The sequence below is a fragment of the Thunnus maccoyii genome, chromosome 13, assembly GCF_910596095.1.
Source record: "Thunnus maccoyii chromosome 13, fThuMac1.1, whole genome shotgun sequence".
Lineage (NCBI taxonomy): Eukaryota > Metazoa > Chordata > Actinopteri > Scombriformes > Scombridae > Thunnus > Thunnus maccoyii.
This window is the reverse complement of record NC_056545.1, coordinates 8,415,196-8,439,623: the sequence shown is the minus strand read 5'-3', so window position 1 is coordinate 8,439,623 and position 24,428 is coordinate 8,415,196. Positions and strand designations below refer to the sequence as shown.

The 24,428-nt window shown below is 38.7% G+C and overlaps 1 protein-coding gene across 3 annotated transcripts in view; it reads right to left on the bottom strand.

Annotated features, from left to right (window-relative positions):
- si:dkeyp-23e4.3 (rho GTPase-activating protein 7) overlaps positions 1-22,815 on the bottom strand; it is a 122,755-nt gene extending 99,940 nt beyond the window's left edge. For 2 of the 3 annotated variants that reach the window (XM_042431313.1, XM_042431315.1), the window contains exon 1: positions 20,735-21,938. In XM_042431313.1, coding sequence (XP_042287247.1) covers positions 20,735-20,855 — 121 coding nt within the window. In that variant the 5' untranslated portion in view covers positions 20,856-21,938. Of the gene's footprint in view, positions 1-20,734; positions 21,939-22,375 lie in introns of those variants that run through there. The other variant, XM_042431314.1, reaches the window with a different exon arrangement.
- Positions 22,816-24,428: the final 1,613 nt, after the last annotated feature.

Below are 24,428 nucleotides of genomic sequence, written 5' to 3'. Positions count from 1 at the left end.
ACAGGATATAACAGACTGGTAGCTAAAGCTTTTGAAAAGTATTACATGACAAAAGAGTGGTATTAGGTCTCAAACAGCCAGTTTCATGGTAACAAGCTCCAGAAAATACTAAAACAAAACATAACTGATTGAACTCACTGCTGGGTTAGCAAGCTACACCATGAGGATTACCTACAAAGCTAAAACTGAGCTAGCAAAGTCACAGATAATGTGGTGAGCTCAACAAAGTACTCCACGCAAATTACAACCAACCAATATCATCACAAAGCATTTGCTGTGGTAACTGGGAGCTCATCTTAACATACAAAGTACATACAACACACTTTTACCTCTGAAAACAAAGTTATAAAAAAGGTATTAGTGGAGCTTATTACATATCTAACGTTACCATGGAGACAGGATACAGCAGACTGGTAGCGGAGTTTGGGGCACACTCGTCTAGTCTGTAAGGGCCCAGCAGACACACAGCATTAAAACAATTTTATTGATTACAATATATAAACTGTAATCATTTGATTTGTGTGACAATGTCCTCTTTGATTGGATTAAAATGTAAATACTCTTCCTGTTTTATGTTTGCCTGCTTAATTTTACCTAATGTCATAGAGCTGACGGGGATGACTGAAACATCTTTTTGCCATAAGTGTTGCAATATAGGGCCATTTGAGAGGATACAGTGATTCGCGACTTAAAAAGAATGTGGGAGGAGGGTAAAGTGGTGGTGCCAATGGCCCCTTGGCCCCCCTACTTCCGGCGCCATTGGCTATGAGTACTGGTTAGTCAAATCATCTGAGGCCAAACTGTAGAAGCAAACACTAAAAAAAAAACAAAAAAAAACAAACAAAAAAAAAACAAAGCACATGCCAAAAGGAAAAAGTGCATCAACATCGAGGTATAACTGTGACAAACCAACAATGATAAAGCAATATGATGGACATGTACAGAAGGACCCACTGTTGTAGCAGCTTGATTTAGTCGTTCCAAAGTTGAAGTACTTCTATATGCACTGTTGAACTTTTTTTTACTACCTGGAGAAAGTTCTGTCTGTTTCATTATAAGTCTGAGAAGATAGTGTGTTCAGACAGTCACATTTCGTGTTGATTGTTGGGATGTGATGATGTTTTGGAAAGCTGTGCACTCGGATAAGGAAGATGTGAGTATCTGTACTGTGGAGCAGTTGATGAGATTCTGGTCGGAATCAACTGTCAGAATGATGGAAACAGATGAACATCAGAAATCAGACTAGACTTTTCACTTTCTCTTTTTTAGGGACCGAGCCCAAAAGGCAGAGGACTACTGTAAAACAGTAGGACTGTAGGACTACTGTAAAACTGATTAAGGGCAAGGACCCTATTGTTTTTCGTGTGTTTGTTTGTTTCTTTATTATTACACCACTTAAACCCTAAATTTGAACCCCTAAACATGCTCAAAAATTCACCAAATTTGGCACGCACATCAGGTCTGGTGGAAAATTTAATAAAATGTAAAAATTAACCCCCAAAGTGCCAAAATGTGCTCTCTAGCGCCACCTATGTAACTAAAATGGCCACCACGGCCTGTAGGAATGTCGTAGAGAGATCAAACCAAAACTCAATTTGCGGCTCCTCGGCATCGTAAGACTCACTTTTATTCTCTTGCTTTTAATTGTGTTTAACCGATTTTTATTTTTATCTGATTCCTTGAGTTTTAAATTGTGTCTACACTTGTTTCTGTGTCTATCTTGTTTTATTTCCACGAAATCTGTTATGCAAATACGTGTCTTTATGCTTGTATGTGTATATACACGTCTGTCTTTGTGAGGCACTTTGGTGCAAAACCGGTTTGCTTTTTAAAGTGCTATATAAAATAAATATATTTATGTAGCACTTTAAAAAGTGCTTGGGTTTTAACCATTTTATTTTAGCGTTATTTGTTTTATAATGTCAAGTTTTGTTTTGTTTTTTTTGGTCTTTCAGGGAATTGCTTATTTGTCCATATTGTTGTGTTGTCAATATTGTTTTTTTGCACCTTGGCCCCTGAAACAAGTGACATTTCATTAAAGATCCCCTCCAGACATGTTTTAACACATAAAATACTCTGACTTGCATAATAATTTGTGTCTGACATGTTTTTCCATAAAAGTTCAATTACCTCTAAAAATTACATTTCCTCCTTCCCCCTCATGAAAAAAAATCCAGAATCTCTGAATATGTAAATATTGTTTTTTTTAAAAGTTAGCTGTCTGACACAAGATGTTTCCTACTTCACTGTTAAGTCCACTCTCAGTGTTTGTGCGCTGGAGGCTTCAGATTTCCACATCAAATTTGTGTAAGTCGCATATTGGGCCATGATTGACTCCAAACTTGTTTTGACGTCACAAATCATGAAGGTACAAGTGTTAAGAGACACAGAAACTTTCCTCCTCCAGCAGATAAACATGAAAAACTCTGTACATATATTATTCTGCACAGAGAAGAGGACAACATCCAACTGAAGGAACAAGATGAGAAACATGATTTTGACAGGAGGGGCACTTGAAACTGTGTACTGTACTTTTATGTGAATCAATGACAGTAAATCTTAAATTTGAAATTTCAGATAATATGAAAATACTGTGTCTTTAAAAAGAGATACTGGGTTTGTATCATAATAGCTGTTTTCTTAAGGTAACGTTATATTTAATTGTCCTATTTTAAAGTATCTGTGCATCACATTGGCACCTTGTGTTGAAAGGGCAGTAGTAGAGATGTGACAATCAATGCTGCTTTTCTGTGGAGTGACATATCCTGACTAATTGACGGGTGTCAAGACGCTGCTGATTTGCAGACCAGTGTAGAAAACAAGTGTTATTGACATGCGTCATATGTTGCCCTTTAGTCAAAATAAACACACATTCATAGAAAATATGTAGACTTTTGTATCAAGAAACAAAATGTGTGGAAAATTTGGACTTGGACAGCTTGTGTGAAGTTAATTTTTCTTGATGAAAGTCAATAAGCAGTAGGAGATACATGCTGATGGTCCATATACTGTCCTCAGTCTTTACAGGGGACATAATTCTGCACAGTGTCATGTCAATATTTTTATTCTGCAGCTCTACTGGCATATTGTTGCATGATTTAAGCAAAAAAAAACAAAAAACCTCATTATTTATCTTATACTGGTCCTTTATGCAGCCCCTCAGTTTAGCCTCTGTCTGACATGGAAAAAATGCAGGAAAAAAACTCAGAACATACACAGCACGAAAGCAGACGACTTGAAAAAGACCAAACCGAAAACTGGACGATAATACACAGGGTGTGATTGCAAACTAGACACAGGTGAGGGAAACGAGACACAGGTGAAACACATGAGGTAATCAAATACAGGAAGTAAAGGTGACAAGACACAAGGAGAAAATATTTCAAAATAAAACAGGAACTAAAGTAAACAGTCAACAAGTGACACAACACACAGCCAGACTGGGAGTAGATATACTGGGGAAGACACTAGGAGCAGGGCTCGGCTAACCAGGGTGATGCAGGGCAGGTGAGAGGAGGTGCACATAAACACAGCACATGCAAAGCTTCTGCAGGCTCAGAGGCTACGTAAACAAACAGTAGTAGTCGGACATTACTCCAAATGGAAACTTCTCAGATCAGATCTGAAATATGCGATTGGACAACGTGAACAACCCATGGAACAACCTTAGCAACAAAAACTATGAAACGGACAGCCATTTGTGGGGCATGTGCAAACACTCTGATGTCATCACAGAGAGGAAGTAGGGGTAACTTTGCAAACGGAGTATTCATAGCAGGTTGAAGCCCTGGCTTTTGTCTTGCAGGGGGCCATTTTACATACATTCGACTCAAGTTTTGTAACTTTCACCACATTTAACATCTGACATTTAAACAGTATAAAAATGACAAAAAGCATGTTATGCCCCCTTTAAGTTAAACTTTTGAAAGTTTTTGGAGAAATCATTCATCAAACTGACTCTAAAACTAACAATTTGATGTATATTCTTAAACAAAACTGCTATAAAGTATGTCAGTGATGTATGAACGACATGAAAATGAGCCAATCAAACCAGCTATCTGTACTTACTAATTTTAAAAAGTTGTTTAATAAAAAAACATGGAAAAAGTAGTTTTTTTCCTGAGATTGAAGCTACTCCAACAGTTGTGAAAATGAGGTCTGTTTGGGGGCAACGTTGTGCAAGATGACTTGCTGCTGTCCGCCTCACCGACACAATGCTGCTGTCCTGCATTGTCCCAATCAATTTGCCGCCTGCGCCGTTATCATGAGTCCTCCTACAAGATTGGAAAAGTAACAAGAAATAAATAAACAGCCATTCCTTTTTAGCAGTATGGAAAGTTATTCAGCCACAGATACACAAATGAGGGCCGAATCCAGGCAGTTTTCATAGATATGAAAATGAACATAACCTCCATTCAAGTAGGGACACATGCCGGACACATGCCGGAGGAAGCTCTTATTGTGAAACAACAGCAGCAGTTAAACACTGCATAAACTAGAGAGAAAAGTGCATAGCTGGATTTCATTTTGTCTCCTTTACACCAGAAATGTATAAAAGTTCAGCAACCAAGCATTCTGTGGAAATAAACAACAACACAAGTCATTCTGGGCTTTAGTTCAAACTTGCAGGAAGTAGAACAATGACACAGGACGAGGGATTCAATAAAACTACAAGACGAGCTAATCAGCTTATCAAGACTGATTTGGTTTGACAGGTAAAATATAACAACAAGTTAAAGTGAATTTTCATTTCCTGGTGTCTGAAACAGACAGAAGTTGAAGAGCGTCTGGATCTGTCGAATATCATTCTGAGATGACAAAGCTGATACTGTCGCAGTCTCAACTCACAGAGGCTCTGAGGTTAGAGGAAAAAAATGAAAAACTGCAGGGGTGTTGACACAATATCATATACACCTACACAATCTAAAGCAACCCAGTGCGACAGCCTTGGACTATTTATTACCGCTATGAAACTTTTTTTGTTGAGTCAGAGAGGTGCTCATTCAACTCTTTTCTTTTCTGAGGTTGTAAATAAACTGGACATCATAATGCAATCCAGTGCAAAAGCTACACAAATCATGGTGTCAAAAAATTAAAAGTTAGATCATCAACCTCTTTGACACAATCTCAGCAGAAAGTCCAAATGAAATTAACTTGCCTTTTTTGTCTGCTACAGAAATGTGATTTCAGTTGGACTTGAAAAGTGTTTGTTGGATTGTCTGTGCAGAAGCAGGGCCACGTCCCACAATTTTTGTAACTGAGCAGAAACATTCAAAACTTCAGTAATCATGCCCACTTTTTGCAGCAGTTGGCCAGGATTACTGAAGTGTGAAAGTACCTCTCTTTTTGAGCTGTTTGGCTTATTGACATGAGAGAGATCTACACAGAGGAATAAGATATATCAGGCTTTGGATGCACACAGTAGATCAGTTCATTGTTGGTTTGGTTCCAAACATTTGTTGACAATAAGAGAAACATAGAAAATCACCAGACAACCTTTAAAACTAAACAGTAACTAAACAGTAAACAAATGGTTGCTAGATTGATTACAAATCAAAGATAAAAATAAACTAATGTTTCAGGTAAAATGGGAATGAGGAGGATTCCATGAATTAAATGTTTTACTACATTGAAATTGGAAAATCTGTTGCTGCCTCAGACTGAGAAGTTGTCTGATCTACCTTTAACAAACAGACTCTAAGCTATAGGACATCCTGCTGCTCCAAGAGAGCAGAATCATTTCAGATAAGCTCTTTTCCTCTGCTGTACCCGGGTTTACTACCACATCCCTCCTCTCTGAAAATCTACAGCGATGTGATGAGAAAAGCAGCCATTTTGGGTCTTTCTGTGGCTCTCAGGTGGCCTCCTTCTCTGCTCTCTTTGGAAGCTGCTAAAGCACATTTCCTACAAGATAATAACATCAGTACAATAAGTACTGTGGAATATGGGACTCTGGCTTCTGCCGACAGCATATTTTTCCTCTTTTCACTCTGTGTCCTCTTCAAAGCCATGCTGCTTTCATAGAACTTCAGATACTTTTCATTGTATCACAGAGACACAGGCAGTTGTTTTTTTAACCTTGTCAACCCCACTGACCTGCCTGTGCGGGTCAGTCCTTACAAACAACGTTGTGTGGACACACTTTACTCAAAAGGTACAAAACTTTACATCAAATTCTAACTACTTTCTCATTCAAGTGTGTCCAAACTTGACTGATACTGTATGTCATTCTGAATTTTGGGGAAATGTGTAAAAATGATGAAAACAGTGTTAAAACTGTAAAAAAAAAAAAAACAAAGTAGAAGTGCTGAGACAGTTATATATGAAACACTGTGATATTAGGTGGAAACATTTCTGCTTCTTTTTTTATATACTTTTTGTGATTTTCTGTCATTTATATTCTGTTATGATGACCATGCTAAACATGGTCAAATTTCCAAAACTTGAGGAGAACATATGTAGAAATGCTTCCTGCAAGTCAAAAGCCAGGTCTTCAGCATGCCCTCAACACTTCATTTGCAACATTTCTTTCTACTTTGGAGATTTTGGCTTGTCACACGTGCCCATGAATGGCCGTCCGTTCCATAGTTTTGGTTGCTAAGGTTGTTGCTAAGGTTTTTCCATGTGTTGCTCACGTTATCCTCTCTTTTTGAACATGTACAGATGTATTTGAGGAGTTGACATTTTGAGTAAAGAACGAGAAAAAGTGGTGAAATCCTTACACTATAGTTTGTTTACGTAGCCTTCCGAGCAACCAGCTTCCAGAAGCTAACCAATCAGAGTGTAGTTGACTCATCAGGAGGCGGTTTCTTAAAGAGACAGGAGCTAAAACGGCCTGTTTCAGACAGAGGCTGAACTGAGGGGCTGCATAAAGGACCAGTAGAAGATAAATAAAGAGTTTTTTGAACTGTAAATCATGCAAATATATTCCAGTAAAGCCCCAGAATATGAATATAGACCTGTAAATGTGTACGATATGTCCCCTCTTGATGAGTGACTTAAAGGCACTGTTAAGATCTGTTGTGAACAGCAGGGACCTAGACCAAATTGATTGACAGGTCAGTTAATAGAATTACACAACAACTGCATCTAAATTATTTATATGTCATGAGACTATTTAAGGTTTGCACAAAAAAACAGGCTCAGTTATGACAGACAAATTCAATCAAATCTCAAATTCATACAAACAAGGATTGGATATTTAAGGGGAACTATGTGGGGGAAATAGCATTTCAAAGGCTTTAATGATTATTACTGCATATTTACTGCCATCAGCTGCTTCTGCCTGGATTTTCAACAACTTAAAATGCCCAATTTCGAATTTCTTTCTTTTATAAACTCCTTTGTGAGCAATTCAAAGGTCTCACATCACGTCTTATGTTTTTTTTCCTTCTTCTGTGCAGTAAGTACAGCAGTACACTCCTACAGATGCCGTGCTTGTTTACTAGTGTGGTTATTAAAACACTTCTTAGCTTTATATACCCTCCTCGAGAACTGAGATTTTATCATATACACTCTGTTGTGCCAGAGTACACATTGAGTATGGGTTATGCATGTTTGACACGAGCCCCTGATGACCAGAACTGAAAGTACTACAGAGCAGCTTCAAGTTCAACCAAACAAGAAACCAAGTGAAAGGTTGTTTATGTTGAACGCTGACAGAGTATCAATAACTCGAGAATCAAAAACCCCATTAATGACGAAACAAGCTTTGCATTTCAATCTATGTGTACCAGTAGAGCAGAGAGAGACGACTGAACAATAGGACAAATTGTTACATTATATGTGGACTACAACAGTGTGTGTAAACATATTTTTCTGTAAATACAGTACAGCTACATGTCACAATATTGATGCACATTGTACATTTCCTATAAGGCCTCATCTTGGTCCAAGGACGTCTGGGCCTCCAACAACACAGACCTGGATAAACGGTGGCAAATTGATGGATAAATGACCGTCTTTGCTCTTTTTGTTTGAACCAGAAGGTGTTTGTTAACTTTAATGGAGCCTTTTTTTTCTTCACCTGCTCATCAGACATTCTCTGGATGTATTTAAAGGTTGAAAAAAAACACGACACTCTCTGTGATTGGCCCCGAAACCATTAGGATTCACTCACTGAGGAAGATGCGGTCGATGCCGATGTTAACAGACTCTTGAATGGCTCAGCAAAGCAAAACAACTTTTTGACTGCAGCAATAGAGACACGTTTTCTTTTTCAGCTTTGAGTAGAAAGTCAGTTATTCTCATTCTGAACAGGAAGACCTGCTTCCTTCTTATTCTCATCTCCTCCCAATTGCAGATTGCATCTTCAGAAATCAAACAATTTTTGATAAAATTGATTTGGAGCAGCCCAAACAGTAAAATATTCATGAATACATGCGGAGGGGAAACCTATCAGTAAATAGGACAATTTTCAAATATTCTCTTTGCTGATGTTGGGAGTTGAGAAACTTGAAATCTGAATCCTTCACATTTTTATTCCAGCTGGATTTTTTTTTTCCCTTCTTCTCCTGCAGCTGAGGATTTTTTCTTTTTCAGTTCACATCTGAAAAGGTTTTTTAACTGTAACATAGCCTTGATCAGACTAGTAAAAAGCCCTCACACACACACACACACACACACACACAGTATTCCCCTGAGCCTGTCATATGAATACAGTCAAAGAGGAAAGAGGAGGACGACAGAGGAGGCCGGCGTAGGAATAAAGGAAGAGAGGGAATGAAGAAGAGAGGAAAAAGAAAGGAGGCATGTGCCCGGGATGAGGTAATACTTCTGATGAAATCCAGGCAGCGATGACGAGACACACAGCACAGTCTATATATATAAAGACAGACAGAGAGAAAAGTAGAGAAAAGAGGCAGAAAACAGCAGGGAAATAATCAAATGTACATGCAGAATTATTATAAAAGAAAAACACAGAAGAATTCAGACTCAGAAGAAACTTTATTGAGTTCAGCTGCTGCTACGACTGCTGCATGTGGTTCACTGCAGCCCCTCATTTTGATTAGTTTGCTGTGGTTGTTTTGAGAAGGTGGCACAGTGAAATTAATTTGTGTGTCCTTGCAAAATAGGTGTTTATTTTGGTGATATAGTGACTAATTTGTGGGCTACTTGGTGAGCTACTGTCACTGGAAGGCTAACTGGTAACATACGAACGTTAGCTAGCCATAACAGGACACTAAACTAGCTGGCCTGGTCACCAACTAGACAATAAAATCATACTAGTGCTGTCAGAAAACAAATAAATCTATTGTGTCTCTTTCAAGTTCAGTGTGTATGGGATTTACACTGTTACATACTTCCAGGAAATAGCCACAGCCTTGTATTCAGAGTTTGACGCTGACAAAAATGCTCATCTTTTTCCAGCTATTCACATTTTCAATCTCTGGAGAGTAGCTCCTTGTAATGCAGAAGCCTACAATATACACTGTACAGAACCACTCTACGGTGACGCATCATCACCTTTATAAAGTTGCTTGTTTAGAAAAATCAGCACCAACTTTGAGTCATGTTTCTGGCCTGCATTTTTCATTCACTTCGGATATGACGAGAAGATAACTGCTCAAAATGAAACTACTCTCTTGCTGTCAATAAAAGCTTTCAAGTTCAGCGTGTATGGGGTTTGCACTGTTACATACTTCTTCCAGGAAATAGCCACAGTCTTGTACTCAGTCTGACGCTAACAAAATTGCTCATCTTTCTCCAGCTATTCACATTTTCAATCTCTGGAGAGTAGCTCCGTAATGCATAAGCCTACAATATACACTGTACAGAACTACTCTCTGGAGACTGAAAACTTGATCGCTGTTATTAGTCTTTGGAGCCGTTTGTAAACAAACTAACGTGACCAAACTCTTCATAATGAAGGAACATGTTATCCATTGCAGCAGTGTGACTCATTAACATGTTTTTAATAGTTGTGGACAACAACGGAGGCCTACGGCACAGAGAAATAAAGGTCTTTGCACACCAAGTCCGTTTTTTAATCCGGCATCCAACAAAAATCGTGTGATCAGTCTGTGTATAACTTCTCTGCTGGAGCTGATAGTATCAGTGTTTCGAGGCTGTGTTGTTTGCATGTATGGTGGCTCTGAGCGGTCAAACACTTCTGTAAAGGCTTTTGCAAAAAAACGCAGAAAATCGAACCTGCTCCGTAAACTTTAATGACGGACGAAACTTTCGGAGTCGACGTGTAATAAACGTGATTGACACAACGTGACGTCGTATTTATTTTTTAACGTGTGACAATTTCGGACGAAAAAAAACAGACTTGGTGTGCAAAGACCTTAAGAAACACACACACACACACACACACACACACAATACTTAAAAGTGGATCAGTTCCATGTTGGTTTGTCTCTGCACATGAGATTAGATGACAATAAGAAAATAAAGAAAATCGTCAGCCTTATCCTTCGAAAGTGGGCTCGTTAATATGATATATGCTCTGAGGAAACGCGACAGCAGATTTGTCAGCCTATTGACTGTAAATAAATTAATTCATATAAATTCATCTGGAGCGACATGTTTTTTCCCCTGACTTTAATCTGCTGCTCGTGGATACTATTCCTGCTGGTGACACAGTTTTGGTGAGACTCACTGTTGCTAAGGCTTGAAAACCTTGAAAAAGCTTAACCCTTGAAAAGCTCTGCCAGGATTTACTTCGTCTCAGCGAGGGAACACACTGATCACAGCGATTCCACTGTAATGGATATATTTTTGTCTGACATTTCGCTGTAATAAATGCTGTGGTGAACCAGCCCTTAGACTTCGTGGGAGAGAAGAAAGTGTTTATTTTATTTTTTTTATTCCCAGTGTTTAAACTCTGCAGTTCATCCTCAGTCGCACAAGCTCTTCGTCACGTCCCTCTGCAATACGAACAGACATGATAACATGCGAACTTACCCCCTCCCCACACTCACTCTCTCACACACACACACACACATACACGCACACACACACACTCCATTCATTCTGCTCCTTCCGCCTCAAAACAGATTAATTTACCACACAAGTTGCATGACTAAAACCAAAACTGTGTGCGTGTGTGTTCGTTTAAAAGCTGATGAGTTCGTGCCTGAGTGCATATGTGACCATGTGTGTGTTATCCTCTTTCTGTCAAAGCTGCAGAGACATGAGGAGGAACTGTGTGTGTGTGTGTGTGTGTGTGTGTGTGTGTGTGTGTGTGTGTGTGTTTTCCAGGTTCCCACCCCAGTTTCCCCACTCAGCTGTTTAGTTTGGCCCCCGTCTCTGATCACTGCAGAATAAACACCAGACTTTCACATTGATTCCTTCTATCACATTTGGCTCAGAGCCTCAGTGTCTCTCTGCTTTCTCATTTTCAGTTTTAATCATCTTTATCCACAAGAACCTCTTCATTATGTAAGGCTGTTTGACTATAAAATTGTTGTATAATCTTCTGTTTATGTAAATAAACAGCAGTAGCTTCTTGTTTTCTGAATGAATAATCCTCCGATAGGAAATGATGCGTTTTATATTTTCAGAATAAAAAAAACCAAAACAAATAAAGGAAAATTATATTATAATATCACATCATTCGTCTGAATTAAAGTCAGAAAAAACACAGAAATCTGAGCTGATGTTCAAGATTATTGCTTAAAAATATACTGTTTCCTGCCCCAGTTCACTGTCTTAACCTGACTCAAGACCACTGATTTGCAGTCTAATCTCTAATTATTTCAAACAGGTCTGGTGTATTTTCCATAACAAAGTTCAGTTAACTAGTAAAACATTATTAAAATCTTAAAATATTGTTCATTTCAAAAGTCTTCCTGCTGGACACAAGATGTCTCCTCCTTCACTGTAAAGTTCATTCTCAGTGTTTGTGCACTGGAAGCTTCAGGTTTCCACATCACACTTGTGTAAGTTGCACACTGGACCACGAAAGGCTCCAAACTAGTTGTGTATACTATGAGTATGATATGAGATTTAAGAGGAGAAACAGACAAACTCTGCACATTCATCATTCTGCACAGAGAAGAGAACAAACATCCAACTGAAGGAGCGAGAAGACGCACATGTTTTTGAGCGGGCGAGGACTTTAATGTGTATTTCTGTGTCACAGTGTGCAGAAGTCGTGCAGGAGACGCCTCTGTGTGCCATGTTTGCCTGCTTGCATTCATTCTGTGGTAGAAAGTGATATTTGTGATAAAACTTCTGGCTCACAAAGGTTAATTGCAGCTATTCAAAGCTTTCCATATTTGACATTTTTCCTGTAGAAATAAAACAATGTTCTTTTTACACAAGCTCATGTGCACTTGCAGCACGGTGTCCTTATAAAACCTGAACAAATATCTCCTGTCACATTAAAGTCTCCGGTGTAGTCTTTCGCTGCTAAAGAGTGGAAACATGATGATGATAAACATCCCTTTAAGTCTATAAAACTCCTGTGAACATTATTTAATCAAAATGTCCTTTTAAGTCCTTTGACGTCAATCTATTCTCAGATAAAATCTACTCAATAAAAATACAGGAGAGGACTGTTTTGGCTTATGAAAACTCTAAATTCTCACAGTTATATTTGATTTCTTAAACGCTCAAGTTCTCTATGGATATTTGCACGCTGTCCAGCCTCACCAGATGTCTCTATGGTGGTGATGTTTGAGCTTCTGGAGACTGTCACCCTGTCATATTGGTGATCAGTACATCCAGGCGTGAGGAAAAAGTTACGGCAAAGTTTAGAGAGTGTGTCTGGCGGAGGCTGTGTTTGGAAGAGCACCGCAAGTCTTTGAATGAAAGACCATATTTGGGCTGTGAGTTATGACAACTTTCTAGTGGAGGTGTAAATATTAGGACGGGCTGATGAAGAGGAACGGAGAGGAGATGCCCCGGTGGCGGTGAGTGATGGAAGTCAAGGGAGACGAAGCGAAGAGACAGAAGTGAGGATTAGAGCTGCGATTCTCCGGGGTCGTGTTCACACTGCAGCTAAATACGGTCATCGGTCCTCGGAGGAGAGACAGATCGGTTATGAAAAGGAGAAAATAACGTTCAACAATCAGAACCGCTCTCTCTCTGTTCTATATTCGCTGCCATTCTGAGGTTTGTGTTGGATTTATTTCCAGATGGGATGTAGTAAAATTACACACACATCAGAGAAATGTGACATCCTCACATCTTCAACAGAGAGTTGTTAAAAATTTATCAGCGATGGTCTGCGGGAATGAAATTTTGTCAGCTGCTTCTGTCGACAAGTGTCCACAGATGTCCACACGCTGAGCGAACTTTATGACCACACAGACCACATACAGTATGTGACGGCAACTCCAAACACACAAACACAATGGACTTTATTATATGAAGAACAGCATCTGTTTTGTTCTTGTACCCATGTGTGAAAACCAAAAAAACAATTTACCGCTAAGATGAAGTTGATTTAATGACGACTAGATGCTAGTTCTCTTCCAAAAGATGATCTGATGATAAGATTCCTAAACATGGTTAGTTCATTAACCGTCACATTTACCTTGATTACGCTCATTTAACACAATCACTATCTTCTTCAGTTAATGTTTCGTACTCATGGTATCTCACTTCTGATTTATTTGACAGGGTGAATTAGCCTAAAAGGCTAACTTTAAAAAGACAATTACAATAAAATTAAATATAGTACATAATACAGTACATATCCACCAATCAATGTTGCAACACAATGCAGAGTAGTTAACAACAATAAACTTTAGGTAAGATAAGTTAAAAAAAAACATGCAAGGAAAGGAAATAGCAAAGGATCGATGAAGACAAAACAGATAACAGGGAGCCAGCAGAGAAAGGCAACTATTCTAATGTTAGATAAGAGTGTGTAAGTCATGTATTTGATACATGCATTAATACTTTCTGATGTGAACCTAAACTTTTAGATCTGTGAATGTTTTTAGTGTTCAGCACTGATCTGTTCCTGTATCACATTATAAGCTTTGTGGTACTTCATAGATTTCTGTTTACTAAGAAAATACACAGGAAACACGTGTAAATCATATGACATGTTGTCTGTTTTTGATGAGAACATAAATCTGCTGTCACAATAGAACAATACCATAGATTTGAATCTAACTTTATTGGTAAAATGAGACATTGTGAACCACTCCTTCTTATGTATATAGTAAATGTCATTAAAGAAGCAGTCTTTTCACCACTCAGGGGTTTTTGTTTTTGAAAGCAAATTGTTTTATTGGCATATAAAATTGCCCACCACCCCTCCGATTTCATCACGTAGAGACAATGATATAGTTTGATGATGGTTTGTTGTAAGATTCCATGTCCTGTCCTCCCCAATTTAATTTTTTGAGTCACCAGCTGCCACTGAATGTTATATACGTCTGGATTATTTACAGTCGGATCAGTTAAAGCACCTGGACAGGATTGTGAGCTGATTGGCTGATTGCTTGTAATGGTTCTTAGTATAATTTGATGGAACTCCAGTTTTTTTTTTATTAATTAAAAATTCTGATAAAAGCAGGACATTCATATCAGTATTTCAGCCTTTATATCAACACAATTTGATTAATTTAATTTATTGTCCAGTACTATGCTTGAAGCCAATGTGCCTTAAAAGTGCCACTGACGGCCATTAGATGCTCCAACTGGCTCCCATTCAAAAAGTGTCAATTCCTCTCTAGAAATACTAAGTCATTATTTTTTTTCAACAAGTCTTTATGGTCACAATCTCTAAATTCAGGTCCTATAAAAAGTGTGCTGGTCGGAAATTATCTCTCCATTAATAACATATGAAGGCTTATAGTAGCTTTGATGTCTGCAGTATGGGCGTTGATTGACAGCTGTGATTGACAGTTGGCTCACCTGCTGCTCTCCCCGGCTCCGAGTACTTGCACTCACTCAGACTATTGTCATTATATTTCACTATGTTTAATGTTACTTGATTACAATACCTGCCCTGTAAGCACAATTTTGTCAAAGCAGTTCAAACTGGCTCCAGTGCAAGCCAAATGGGTGACGTCACCCCTCGCTACCTCCGTCTTTATATGCAGTCTATGGTTTAGGGTTGCTTTTACTTGATTTGACAGGTGTCTCATCACACAACACACAACCATGGTGGCATATTCAATATTTCTCTCTGTATGCATGTTTTAATTCTTAAGAAGTTGATTTTCATAAGATATGGAAATGAATGGAAATCAGTCGTTTGCCTGGAAGGTCTTTAAAATTGTATAAATGTATAAAAGTACACACAGTTTACTGCAAAAACTCCCTCTCTCTGCTTTTCTCTTTGCAGTGTGTAAATGTGTGTGCTACAGGATTTAATGAACCACAGCATTACATAATCCTATCACAGCCAATCAGTGAGCATGACTGCGCTAACGTCATTTGCTGATTTAATCCAAACACACACACACAGATGAAAGTATACACACAGCTGGAGCCAGGTATCAGCTCTCAAAAAAAAAAAGCAGAACCAGCTGTCAGAATAAAACACACACACACATGGAAAAATACTATTCCCACACATACACACTCATTCATACACTCACACACAAATACACACAGGTAATAAAAGAATCAGAGGTATTACTGAAGGGTTTAAGAAGTGCTCAGTGGGAGTGCTCTGGTAGCCGAATGGTTATGGCGCATGCCACATAACTGCAAAGTCCCTGGTTTGATCTGCTGCCCACTGTCCAAGAAAGGCAAAAATGCCAAAAGCAGCTTGCACTTTGTGAGAGTCTGGATGTTAACGTACAGCAGGAGGATTATTCATCTCTCAACTTTTCAGTTTATCACTGCGGTTCATTTAAACCTCTGAAGTAAAGCTGTTTTGAATTTTGCAGCATCATGAAAAAAGCATCTGAGTTTAGAAACCTGCCTCACCAGTCCTGCAGCCTGCTGATCATCCGTTATATTATACTCCATAATCTGTGTGGGTGTGTGTTTGTGTGTGATTTTTGCAAATGTGATGTCAGGTTCAGCAGAGTTTTAGATACAAGAGTCAACACACAAACATACAAGTGGTTTCATTTTGGCCTGTCCTCCCTTAAATAAGATGCTAGTTACACATTATGACATGAGTTAAAATAAGAATGAGTGGTTACACTGCCAGCCAGTCCCTTTGGATTTGGTTAAATTAAGGATTAGGTTAAGGATATGGCTGGTGATTTCCTATATTTCACCACCATTGTTGTCCAAAAACTATTAAAAACACATCAGTGAGCCACACCGCTGCACTAAGTGACATGTTCCTTCATTATGAAAAGTTTGGTCACGTTAGTTTGTTTAGAAACGGCTCTAAAGACTAATAACAGCAATCACGTTTTCAGTCTCTGGAGAGTAGTTCTGTGTAAGGCAGACGCCACTGAGCATGTGCAGGAACACGGTTCTGTTTACAGCCTCGCTAACTTGTTGTGCTATGTATTTTACAATGAACAGTCAAGAGGTTGTGATCTGTTACTATTGGTGCAGGTGTTTTTGGCACATGTCATACTCTGCTAGTGTGTATGTTGCCCTTTAGGTTAATTATTTGCAGTTTTAACGCATTTTCACGCAAAACATTTTTTCATAAGGAGCAGATCAGTTAAAAGAGATCTTCAACAATATTAAACAACAAAAAGTTTACAACTGCAAGAAGAAGCTGTTCACTGCATTTAACAGTAAACAAAGTCTCTAATAGGTGTCATATAATAGAAAATAAATATTCAAAATAAAAACTAAATAACTGAAAAGAAAAAAAATGGACAGAAACATTCATAAAAAATAGTTAAATTACAAGCTGATATTTTTCTGATTACCTTTTTACATTGATTTTTTAAAATCAGATTTTTAAATTAGTTAATTTATAACATCCAAGATAAAACACTGAAGTTCAAACAGTAAAGAGCCCGAACTACCCTAAAAAAAGCAAGCTGAATGATACAGTCACACCAGAAAGCTAGCAACAATAACTAACTCGCTAGCTTGCCAACTAAACAACAATTTAACAATTCAAAACAAAACTTCTTCCGTTTTTGACTTCACAGTGTGACTGAAGTTCACTTAAATTGAACTTAACGCTCAATTTAAGTGAACTGACTTTGTTTGCAGGAGCTAAATTAAAAATGGCTCCATTCAAACGAACTGAATTAAATCTGAAAAACAGAAATACAACAGAAAAGAATATTCAGCTCTCTGGTGTTTAGTTTACCACTGCAGCTCAGTTAAACCCCTAAGTTGCTATTTTTGGATCCTTTTCTGTCAGTGATGACATATTTCTCAGCTCCCTGCTTTACATTCCTACAGTCCCTTCAGATTTTGGAGTCGTCAGTGTGGAGAACATGCTGAGATTCCCGAAAGGGTGGAAGCAAGGACTCCATTTAGCACCCTGAATATCAACATCTGAGTCACCCTCACAGTTTGTGACAAGCAGAGGTAAACACTCTGCCTCAATGAGATGTGAAACCACAATCAGTCACAGCTACAGTTCATATGCTAGTGGTTTTGGAGAGCTGCCTTGTGAGTATTTAATGGACAGAAACAAGCAGGAGCTGACCGCTTTTTTAAGTAATTTGGGGGATATTAAGGGATATGCCATTCAAGTTCAATATTCCTTCATTGCAATCAACAATGTAAGGATAATGAATTCTCAAACTGCAGCTGTATTTTCAATCTCTGACAGAATCTCATTGTCAGTCTTATCTTTACACTTTCTATTTGTTATTTTTCCTTTTACCTGTTTATTCCATTATGTTTAAACACCAACTGTAATACAGTCTTCCATAAAATGTTTTCTGAACAGTCACATTCACTCAAAAGGTAGTAAAGAGCTCCTCCAGATATGTTTTAAGACAAAAATACTCTATTTGGAATAATAATTTGTGTCCAATATGGTTTTTCCAACAAAAGTTCTATTACTTTGTTAAAACTGTTTAAATATTGTTCATTTAAAAAGTTTTCCCGCTGGACACAAGATGTCTCTTCCTTCACTGTAAAGTCCGTTCTCAGTGTTTTTGCACTGGAAGCTTCAAGTTTCCGCATCACGTAAGTTACATACTGGACCACGACTGGCTCTAAACTAGTTGTGAGGTCACAAATCATGCTTGTCGTACACATAGACTGTAAAAAAATATGGATGTAGTCACCGTGACGTCACCCATTGGTTCGTGAACTGCTGTTTTAAAGCCTCAAGTGTAGCGATTTGACCATCATCATCTTGGATTTGACCGTCGCCATGTTTGATTTTTGGAGCAAGAAGTGACCATATTTGGACGAGACGGTGCAGCTGACCATAGCACTAGCTGCTAGCTTGGTTAGCACGGTGCATTTACAATCTATGGTTAACAGTGATTATGCTAATGCTAATTTTTGCTAGCGAAACCGTTCCTACTCTCATGGGAAAAACTGAACATCCAACTCCTTAGAGGGAGGGTCTTTTATTACAGCCAAACGCTGAACAAGACACTTTTTAGGTGACTAAAATGTTACAATTAACTTTCATGAACTGAAAACACACTGTGAAATAGCAGCAGCTACATCTATACTCTATGAATCTGGTAACACAATGGTTACATTACGTAATCAATGTTGTCACTGTGGTAGCAACTTGTCAATCACAACGTAGCCACACCCTAAAGCATACGCTGCTTTATCATCTATTTCACTCTAAATGGGGCCATAATTTACAAAATGAACATCATGATGCATTGAAGAAGGCTTGAAACGAGCGATTGAGACCATAAACTCATTAGGAAACAGTTTACTGAGATAATAAATCAAGAGAGAAGTAGGGTCATTTTCTCATAGACCTCCATACAATCGGACTTCTTTTTGTAGCCAGTGGAGTCGCCCCCTGCTGGCCATTAGAAAGAATACAGGTTTAAGGCACTTCCACATTGGCTTCACTTTTCAGACTGGGAGCTTCCCGCTTGGTCGTACATGCAGTCCCGGCGTTATGGGCGGGCCCTGGGAGGCGTTTTTTGTCTGTTTATGGTGCCTGGATCTAAAGCAAAGTGAGACATCTGTCCTCGTGTTTGTTCTGTCGTTGCAACAGTTGTCGACTTTACACTTTTAGTTTCACTCTTAATCTTTTTGTCGTCTCTTGTTTAACCCTCTGAGCTTACTTAACTGTTAGTAGTAGTTAGTAGTTTTTAACCATCCAGCGGCTGTTTGTCGGCATGTGATGCCAGAGTGGGAAGTTTGAAAGCGGCTAGCTGACATTAGCATGCCAGTTCCGGTTTAACCATTTGCCGCTGCCTTTCATTAAACCACACTGAGGGTTAATATCTTACACTGCACTGTAACTTTTATTCTCTTGTTTTATCTGTCTTATTCCCTTTTTAGCCTCTTTTTATTTCCAAATTTAACACTTTTTAATTGTTTTTATAGGTCTTTTTACTTGTGTTGCCTTTATATTCTGTTTTAATGCCTTTTATGCTCGATGTAAAGCACTTTGAATTGCCTTGTTGTTGAAATGTGCTATATAAATAAACTTGTCTTGCTTTAACCAGTGACCGTGTTAACTGGTGACTGTCACCCCTTCCAGTTAACGGTGTTAAGTGGCAGGGGTGCAGGCCCACCAATAAAAAGCAAATGCCCGGCCAGTTATTTTCCTCTGGTGCTGGGACCGGGCACAGGAGTTATGATGAGTACAGAGAAACTTTCCTCCTTCAGCAGATGAATGTGAAAACAAACTCTGCACATACATCATTCTGCACAGAGAACAGAACAACATCCAGCTGAAGGAACAAGAATAAAAACATGTTTTTGGGTGGAGGGAACTTTACTGAACACATTTTAGCCACAGGAATGATGTGAACTTTTTAAAAGATCATGTTTTTTCTCAAGCTTTTGTTAACTGCACCACAATCGGTTTTTCTTGATTTTAGCCTGGTATCAAAGTAAGCTCCCGAACTTTGTTAAAACAGTCGATGTTGAGATTGAGTCTTCAGCTCCAGTATCAATTTGTGAAACTCCAACTTTTTCACTGAGAGTGACATTTCGGTTTGGTTTAATGATTTAACATAACAAGCTTTTTCACATATTCACTCACTGCTTGAGAGGTACATATGAATTTGCAGTGTGAATTTTCTTCAGGAATTAAAAAAAAAATTTTTTTTTCTGATGATGGATTAAAACAAATGTACATGAAAAATGTGGAAATTTAAGGACCTGATTTAATAAATTGATGCAGGTAGCAGCTGTGTACAACAGCTCTCAATTTGGTGCAAAAAAAACACCGATATAACATCTGGTTCAACAAGTAAAACTTCACAGACTCAGAGTGGATACAAACATTATAACGATACACACCAAGAGCCACAATCAGCGATTTTCTATCCCGCTTATACCAACGTTTCTATCCCTTTAATATTTCTGGTTGTATTAGATCGTTGTGGGCAATATTACATAATAATGATCAACTGCTGCTTCATGAAAATTTTGGATCTGCAGGATTTTTGCATCAATGCGATGAAGTATCAGAATTTGTCAAGTAATTAATTCACAGGATTAACCAAAAACTGACATGTGGTTCTTTTATTTTGAAGCTGCTTCAACATCAACTACATTACCATAAAGTGTACTGTTTCACTGATATCATGATATTAAACTACATATACAGAGACAGAAGCTCATAGGCATCTCTCCCATCCTTAATATCATTCACTGAATCATAATGAGCTGCAGAAAATGACCCTTTGCTGCCAGCAAGATGCTGCTGCAGTCTTGCGTAAACTCCTCTCTCCACGCCGCCAGCCAGCTGAATAATCTACATTCACATCGTATCCTGACTCACCCCACAGCCGCCGCTCCCTCACACTCCTCCAGAAGACATCCCAAGCCTTGTTGGTAGAGTCTTTCACGTGCTCGCTGAAGGATCTCCGCAGTGGAGTTTTTACCGCTGGGGTCTGAGCCATATTCCATGCATTCAACAGTTACATATTCCCACTGAAAAAAAAAACCTGCGTTTCTGGAGAGTTTCTAACCCATGTGGGCAGCGTCTGGTCCGTCACGGCTCATGCAGAGGGTGTGTTTGACTTAAGAGTTCAGTAAAGTGAGGAAGGAGGAGGAGGAGGAGGAGGAGGAGGAGGAAGAGGAGGCAAGGGGGGGGCTGACACTTGATGCAAAAAGTCTGCATGTAATTTGTGAAACACTCCTGTCCTCCCCCTCCCTACACCTCCCTCAGAAAGTTGTGTGTGTGTGTGTGTGAGAGAGAGAAAGAAACCTGTGTGAAGAACTGTTTATGTGGATGAACAAACTGTTATACTTTGTGAGCATTTGTGTTTTCAAGAGTATGAAGCAGAGTGAGAAGTGTTTTTCTTTTGTGCGTGTGTGTGTGGGAAGTTAAAGGATTTGGCTGACCTGAAGAGAGGAAATGACATCTAACCTGGGTTAAAGACATCAGCATACACAATACAGGAAACACAGACACACACTCAAATTCTCTCTCTTTTTTACACACAAACACACATTCTCACACGCACACACACACCAACAGCTGTTGACTTGAGACTTGCAGAGTCAGATGAAAGTCACAAAAAAGGTTTGAGACGTGACATGAGACTCAAAAAGCAAAAACATTCAGGTCTCAAGTTTTGACCTGTTAATAACAAGTGACGCTCCACAGGGAAGGAACTTGCATATCCACACACTGAATGTTTGATGAATAAGTGTCTATATTGAAAGAATTTGTTGTCAGATGTTTAAAACCTTTGTTAAGAACTTTGAAAGGGAAATGTTTAAATGCCATGTCACTTTAATGAAAGACTTGCATCTCTACTTGAACCTGCCCTCAGGGACTAGTGACTTACTGTGAGACTTGGCTAGCATGACTTGAGACTTTACTTGGACTTGTCTCGACTGACTTAAAACTTGACTTAACATTATCTTGTTTCCAGTGACTTGTTCTAGTCTTAAACGAGCCATGACTTGATACCTGCCTTTATTTTATGCCACAAGAAAGAATAATCTGTTTGTAGTTTAAAGTCCGTATAAAAGCAATGATAAATCTGTGTTCTGAGTTTGTCACACCACACTCACACTGGGTGTGACCGCCCAGCTAAATTTGAATGATTAAAAAGTTGCCAAGTATATAAAATTAGGTTTCAAAATTGTGTAAAAATAAGCAGTGTTCTCTGAAACGCTGAAGGCGCTGAAAGCATGGCTCCACTGAACAGCCTCTGAGTTAACAACGCTCGCACCAGACTCCTCTATAAAAATACACAATTTAAAATAGGCCTTGTTCGTAAATGTAAGGCGAGCAACATGGATGATATTTTAAATATAAAGTAACAGTAGGAGCTACTGCTTCATTCGGCATGTATTTTGTAGGTAACTGTGGATTTGTTTCAGTAAAAATGTAAATTCAATGACTAGTTAACAAGTGATCCATCACCAGTTTTTTTTAATGGAGTTTGGTGCACTTTATGTTACTCACTTCTCTGCTGAAAAGTCCTTGGTGGCCTCATCATCGGCGCAAAAGCCTCTCACGTCGTGCTCTTTGGTGAACTGCTGCCTGGCAAATACTCTCCTTCTGGCTGGGGACCTCCCAGCTGCACAGCCGGAGATGAAGCCGAAGCCACGAGCGACGGCCGGTGTTGACTCTACCCGTTCTCCCAGCCGCACAGCCGGCGCTGAAGCTGAAGCTGCTGGCAGCTCCACCTGTCAACGGATGCTTCCGCTGGGTTTAAAATAAGTCCTTATGCACTAACGTTGACTGAAAATGGGCCCATTAACCAGTAACATCGGATTATCCAAAGTGAAGACTGGCTGCAATGTGAACAAAGTAATTTAGCTAATTGGTGATATAAATCAAGAAAACTCTTGAAATACATTCATATATTTGGAAACATGGGGAATTATTTCATCCTTCAACAGATTCCTTCACACTTTTGGAGAAAAACATTACATATTTTAATTTGATAGGTGATTACTCCATATGTCATTCAAACTTTTCTGGAACTTGAATTTTAGACATATTTTAAATTGTCAGTATGATTTTGCTGGTTTAAAGCTGTATCAGATAAAGTGTTTTTTTTGTTTTTGTTTAGTTGTTCCCTAAACACCACCCTGCTTTAGCCTCCTGCCCCTCGACCACCCATTGGCCTCTACGCATCATTTAACTCCGCTCCTTCACTCAGATGTCAGCTTAATGATTATGGAGCTGCCGTTATCAGTGGATTTCATCAGTAACTCTGCAGTAGAAGTACTTTAATACATTTCTCTTGGTCACATGAGAGCCAATTTAGGTCTCACATGGGATATAAAAGTCTGTCATTTTCATCAATAACAAACTTCCTGTTTACTATACTGGCACTGCCATTAGGTAAATGTTCTTCGTGTTACCGGCTTCCAATCTCACAGCAGCAAAGGAAAAGGAAATTATGTACATTTGTGGTCATTGAAGTCATTTAGTCAATGGTCAGTGAAGTTATTTTTGTTCGTACGTTCAGCTCAATCCAGTAAATTTCATTTTAGGTAACGAGGACAAGCAAGGATTCTAGGTGGATCTTATTCTGAGTGTTAATTTTGCAGGAACTATTCTGTCTCACAAGTAGAAACATAACAAGATAGTTCAGAGAGGGAGGAAAAAAAATCATCAAAGAGATGATCTAGTGTGTGAGGAAGGTTAACCAGAGCATGAAGGAAGGTGATAGGAGGCAGACTCAGACTTGTTCGTTGACTGAAGGGAGGTGAGGTGCTACAAAAAACCCTTGTAACTCCAAAACCAAATGGAAAGAAAAATGCCAAAATCAAACTTGGCTTATTTCAAAAACCAATTCAACAAACTTAAGGCATCAGTCATCCTCCTTCTTTCTACTTTTTCCTTAACAACCAAGAACTCTAATCTGTCTGAGCAGAACCATATTTCTCTCAGAGTGTCTCAGTTTTGCACACCTTCAACAGGTAGCTGACAAAATCATATTTTAAATTGAATATATCGATGGCCGAAGAGCAAAACCTCCGATCTGAAAAATGCACTTTTCTGAGAAAACTAAAAAAAACTTGTTTTCTTGCAGAATGCTATTTGTTAAGGATACCCAACACATAATACACTGTTTTTGGAGTATATTATTATATTATGTGTTAACAATACTGACTAGATATTAATGCTTCACAAAGTGCAGATAGGAGCTTTTGCACTTGGTGCAAGTTGGAAGAGGTTCTACAAAACGATGCTTTAAATTAAGTTAATGATTAAAATTAAATTAAAAATAAAAATAGATTTGTTTTCAGGTAAAAAGATGCAGTAAATGTATTAGTTACTACATTGTAGTATACTAGGGTCGGAATTCCTTAAGTGGGAAATTCCTTAAATTCAGTGTATTTGCCTCCTCGTCCACTGGAAATGAATGTTCAGTGATTGTGTAACTCACTCGTGCTGTAACCTCTCTACACATCCAGGGACTCTGCGTTGTGTTTTTGTTTTGTTGTGTGACTCTTCTGTCACAACGAAGGGCGGGATTATCTTGCAGACAGACTGAATATGA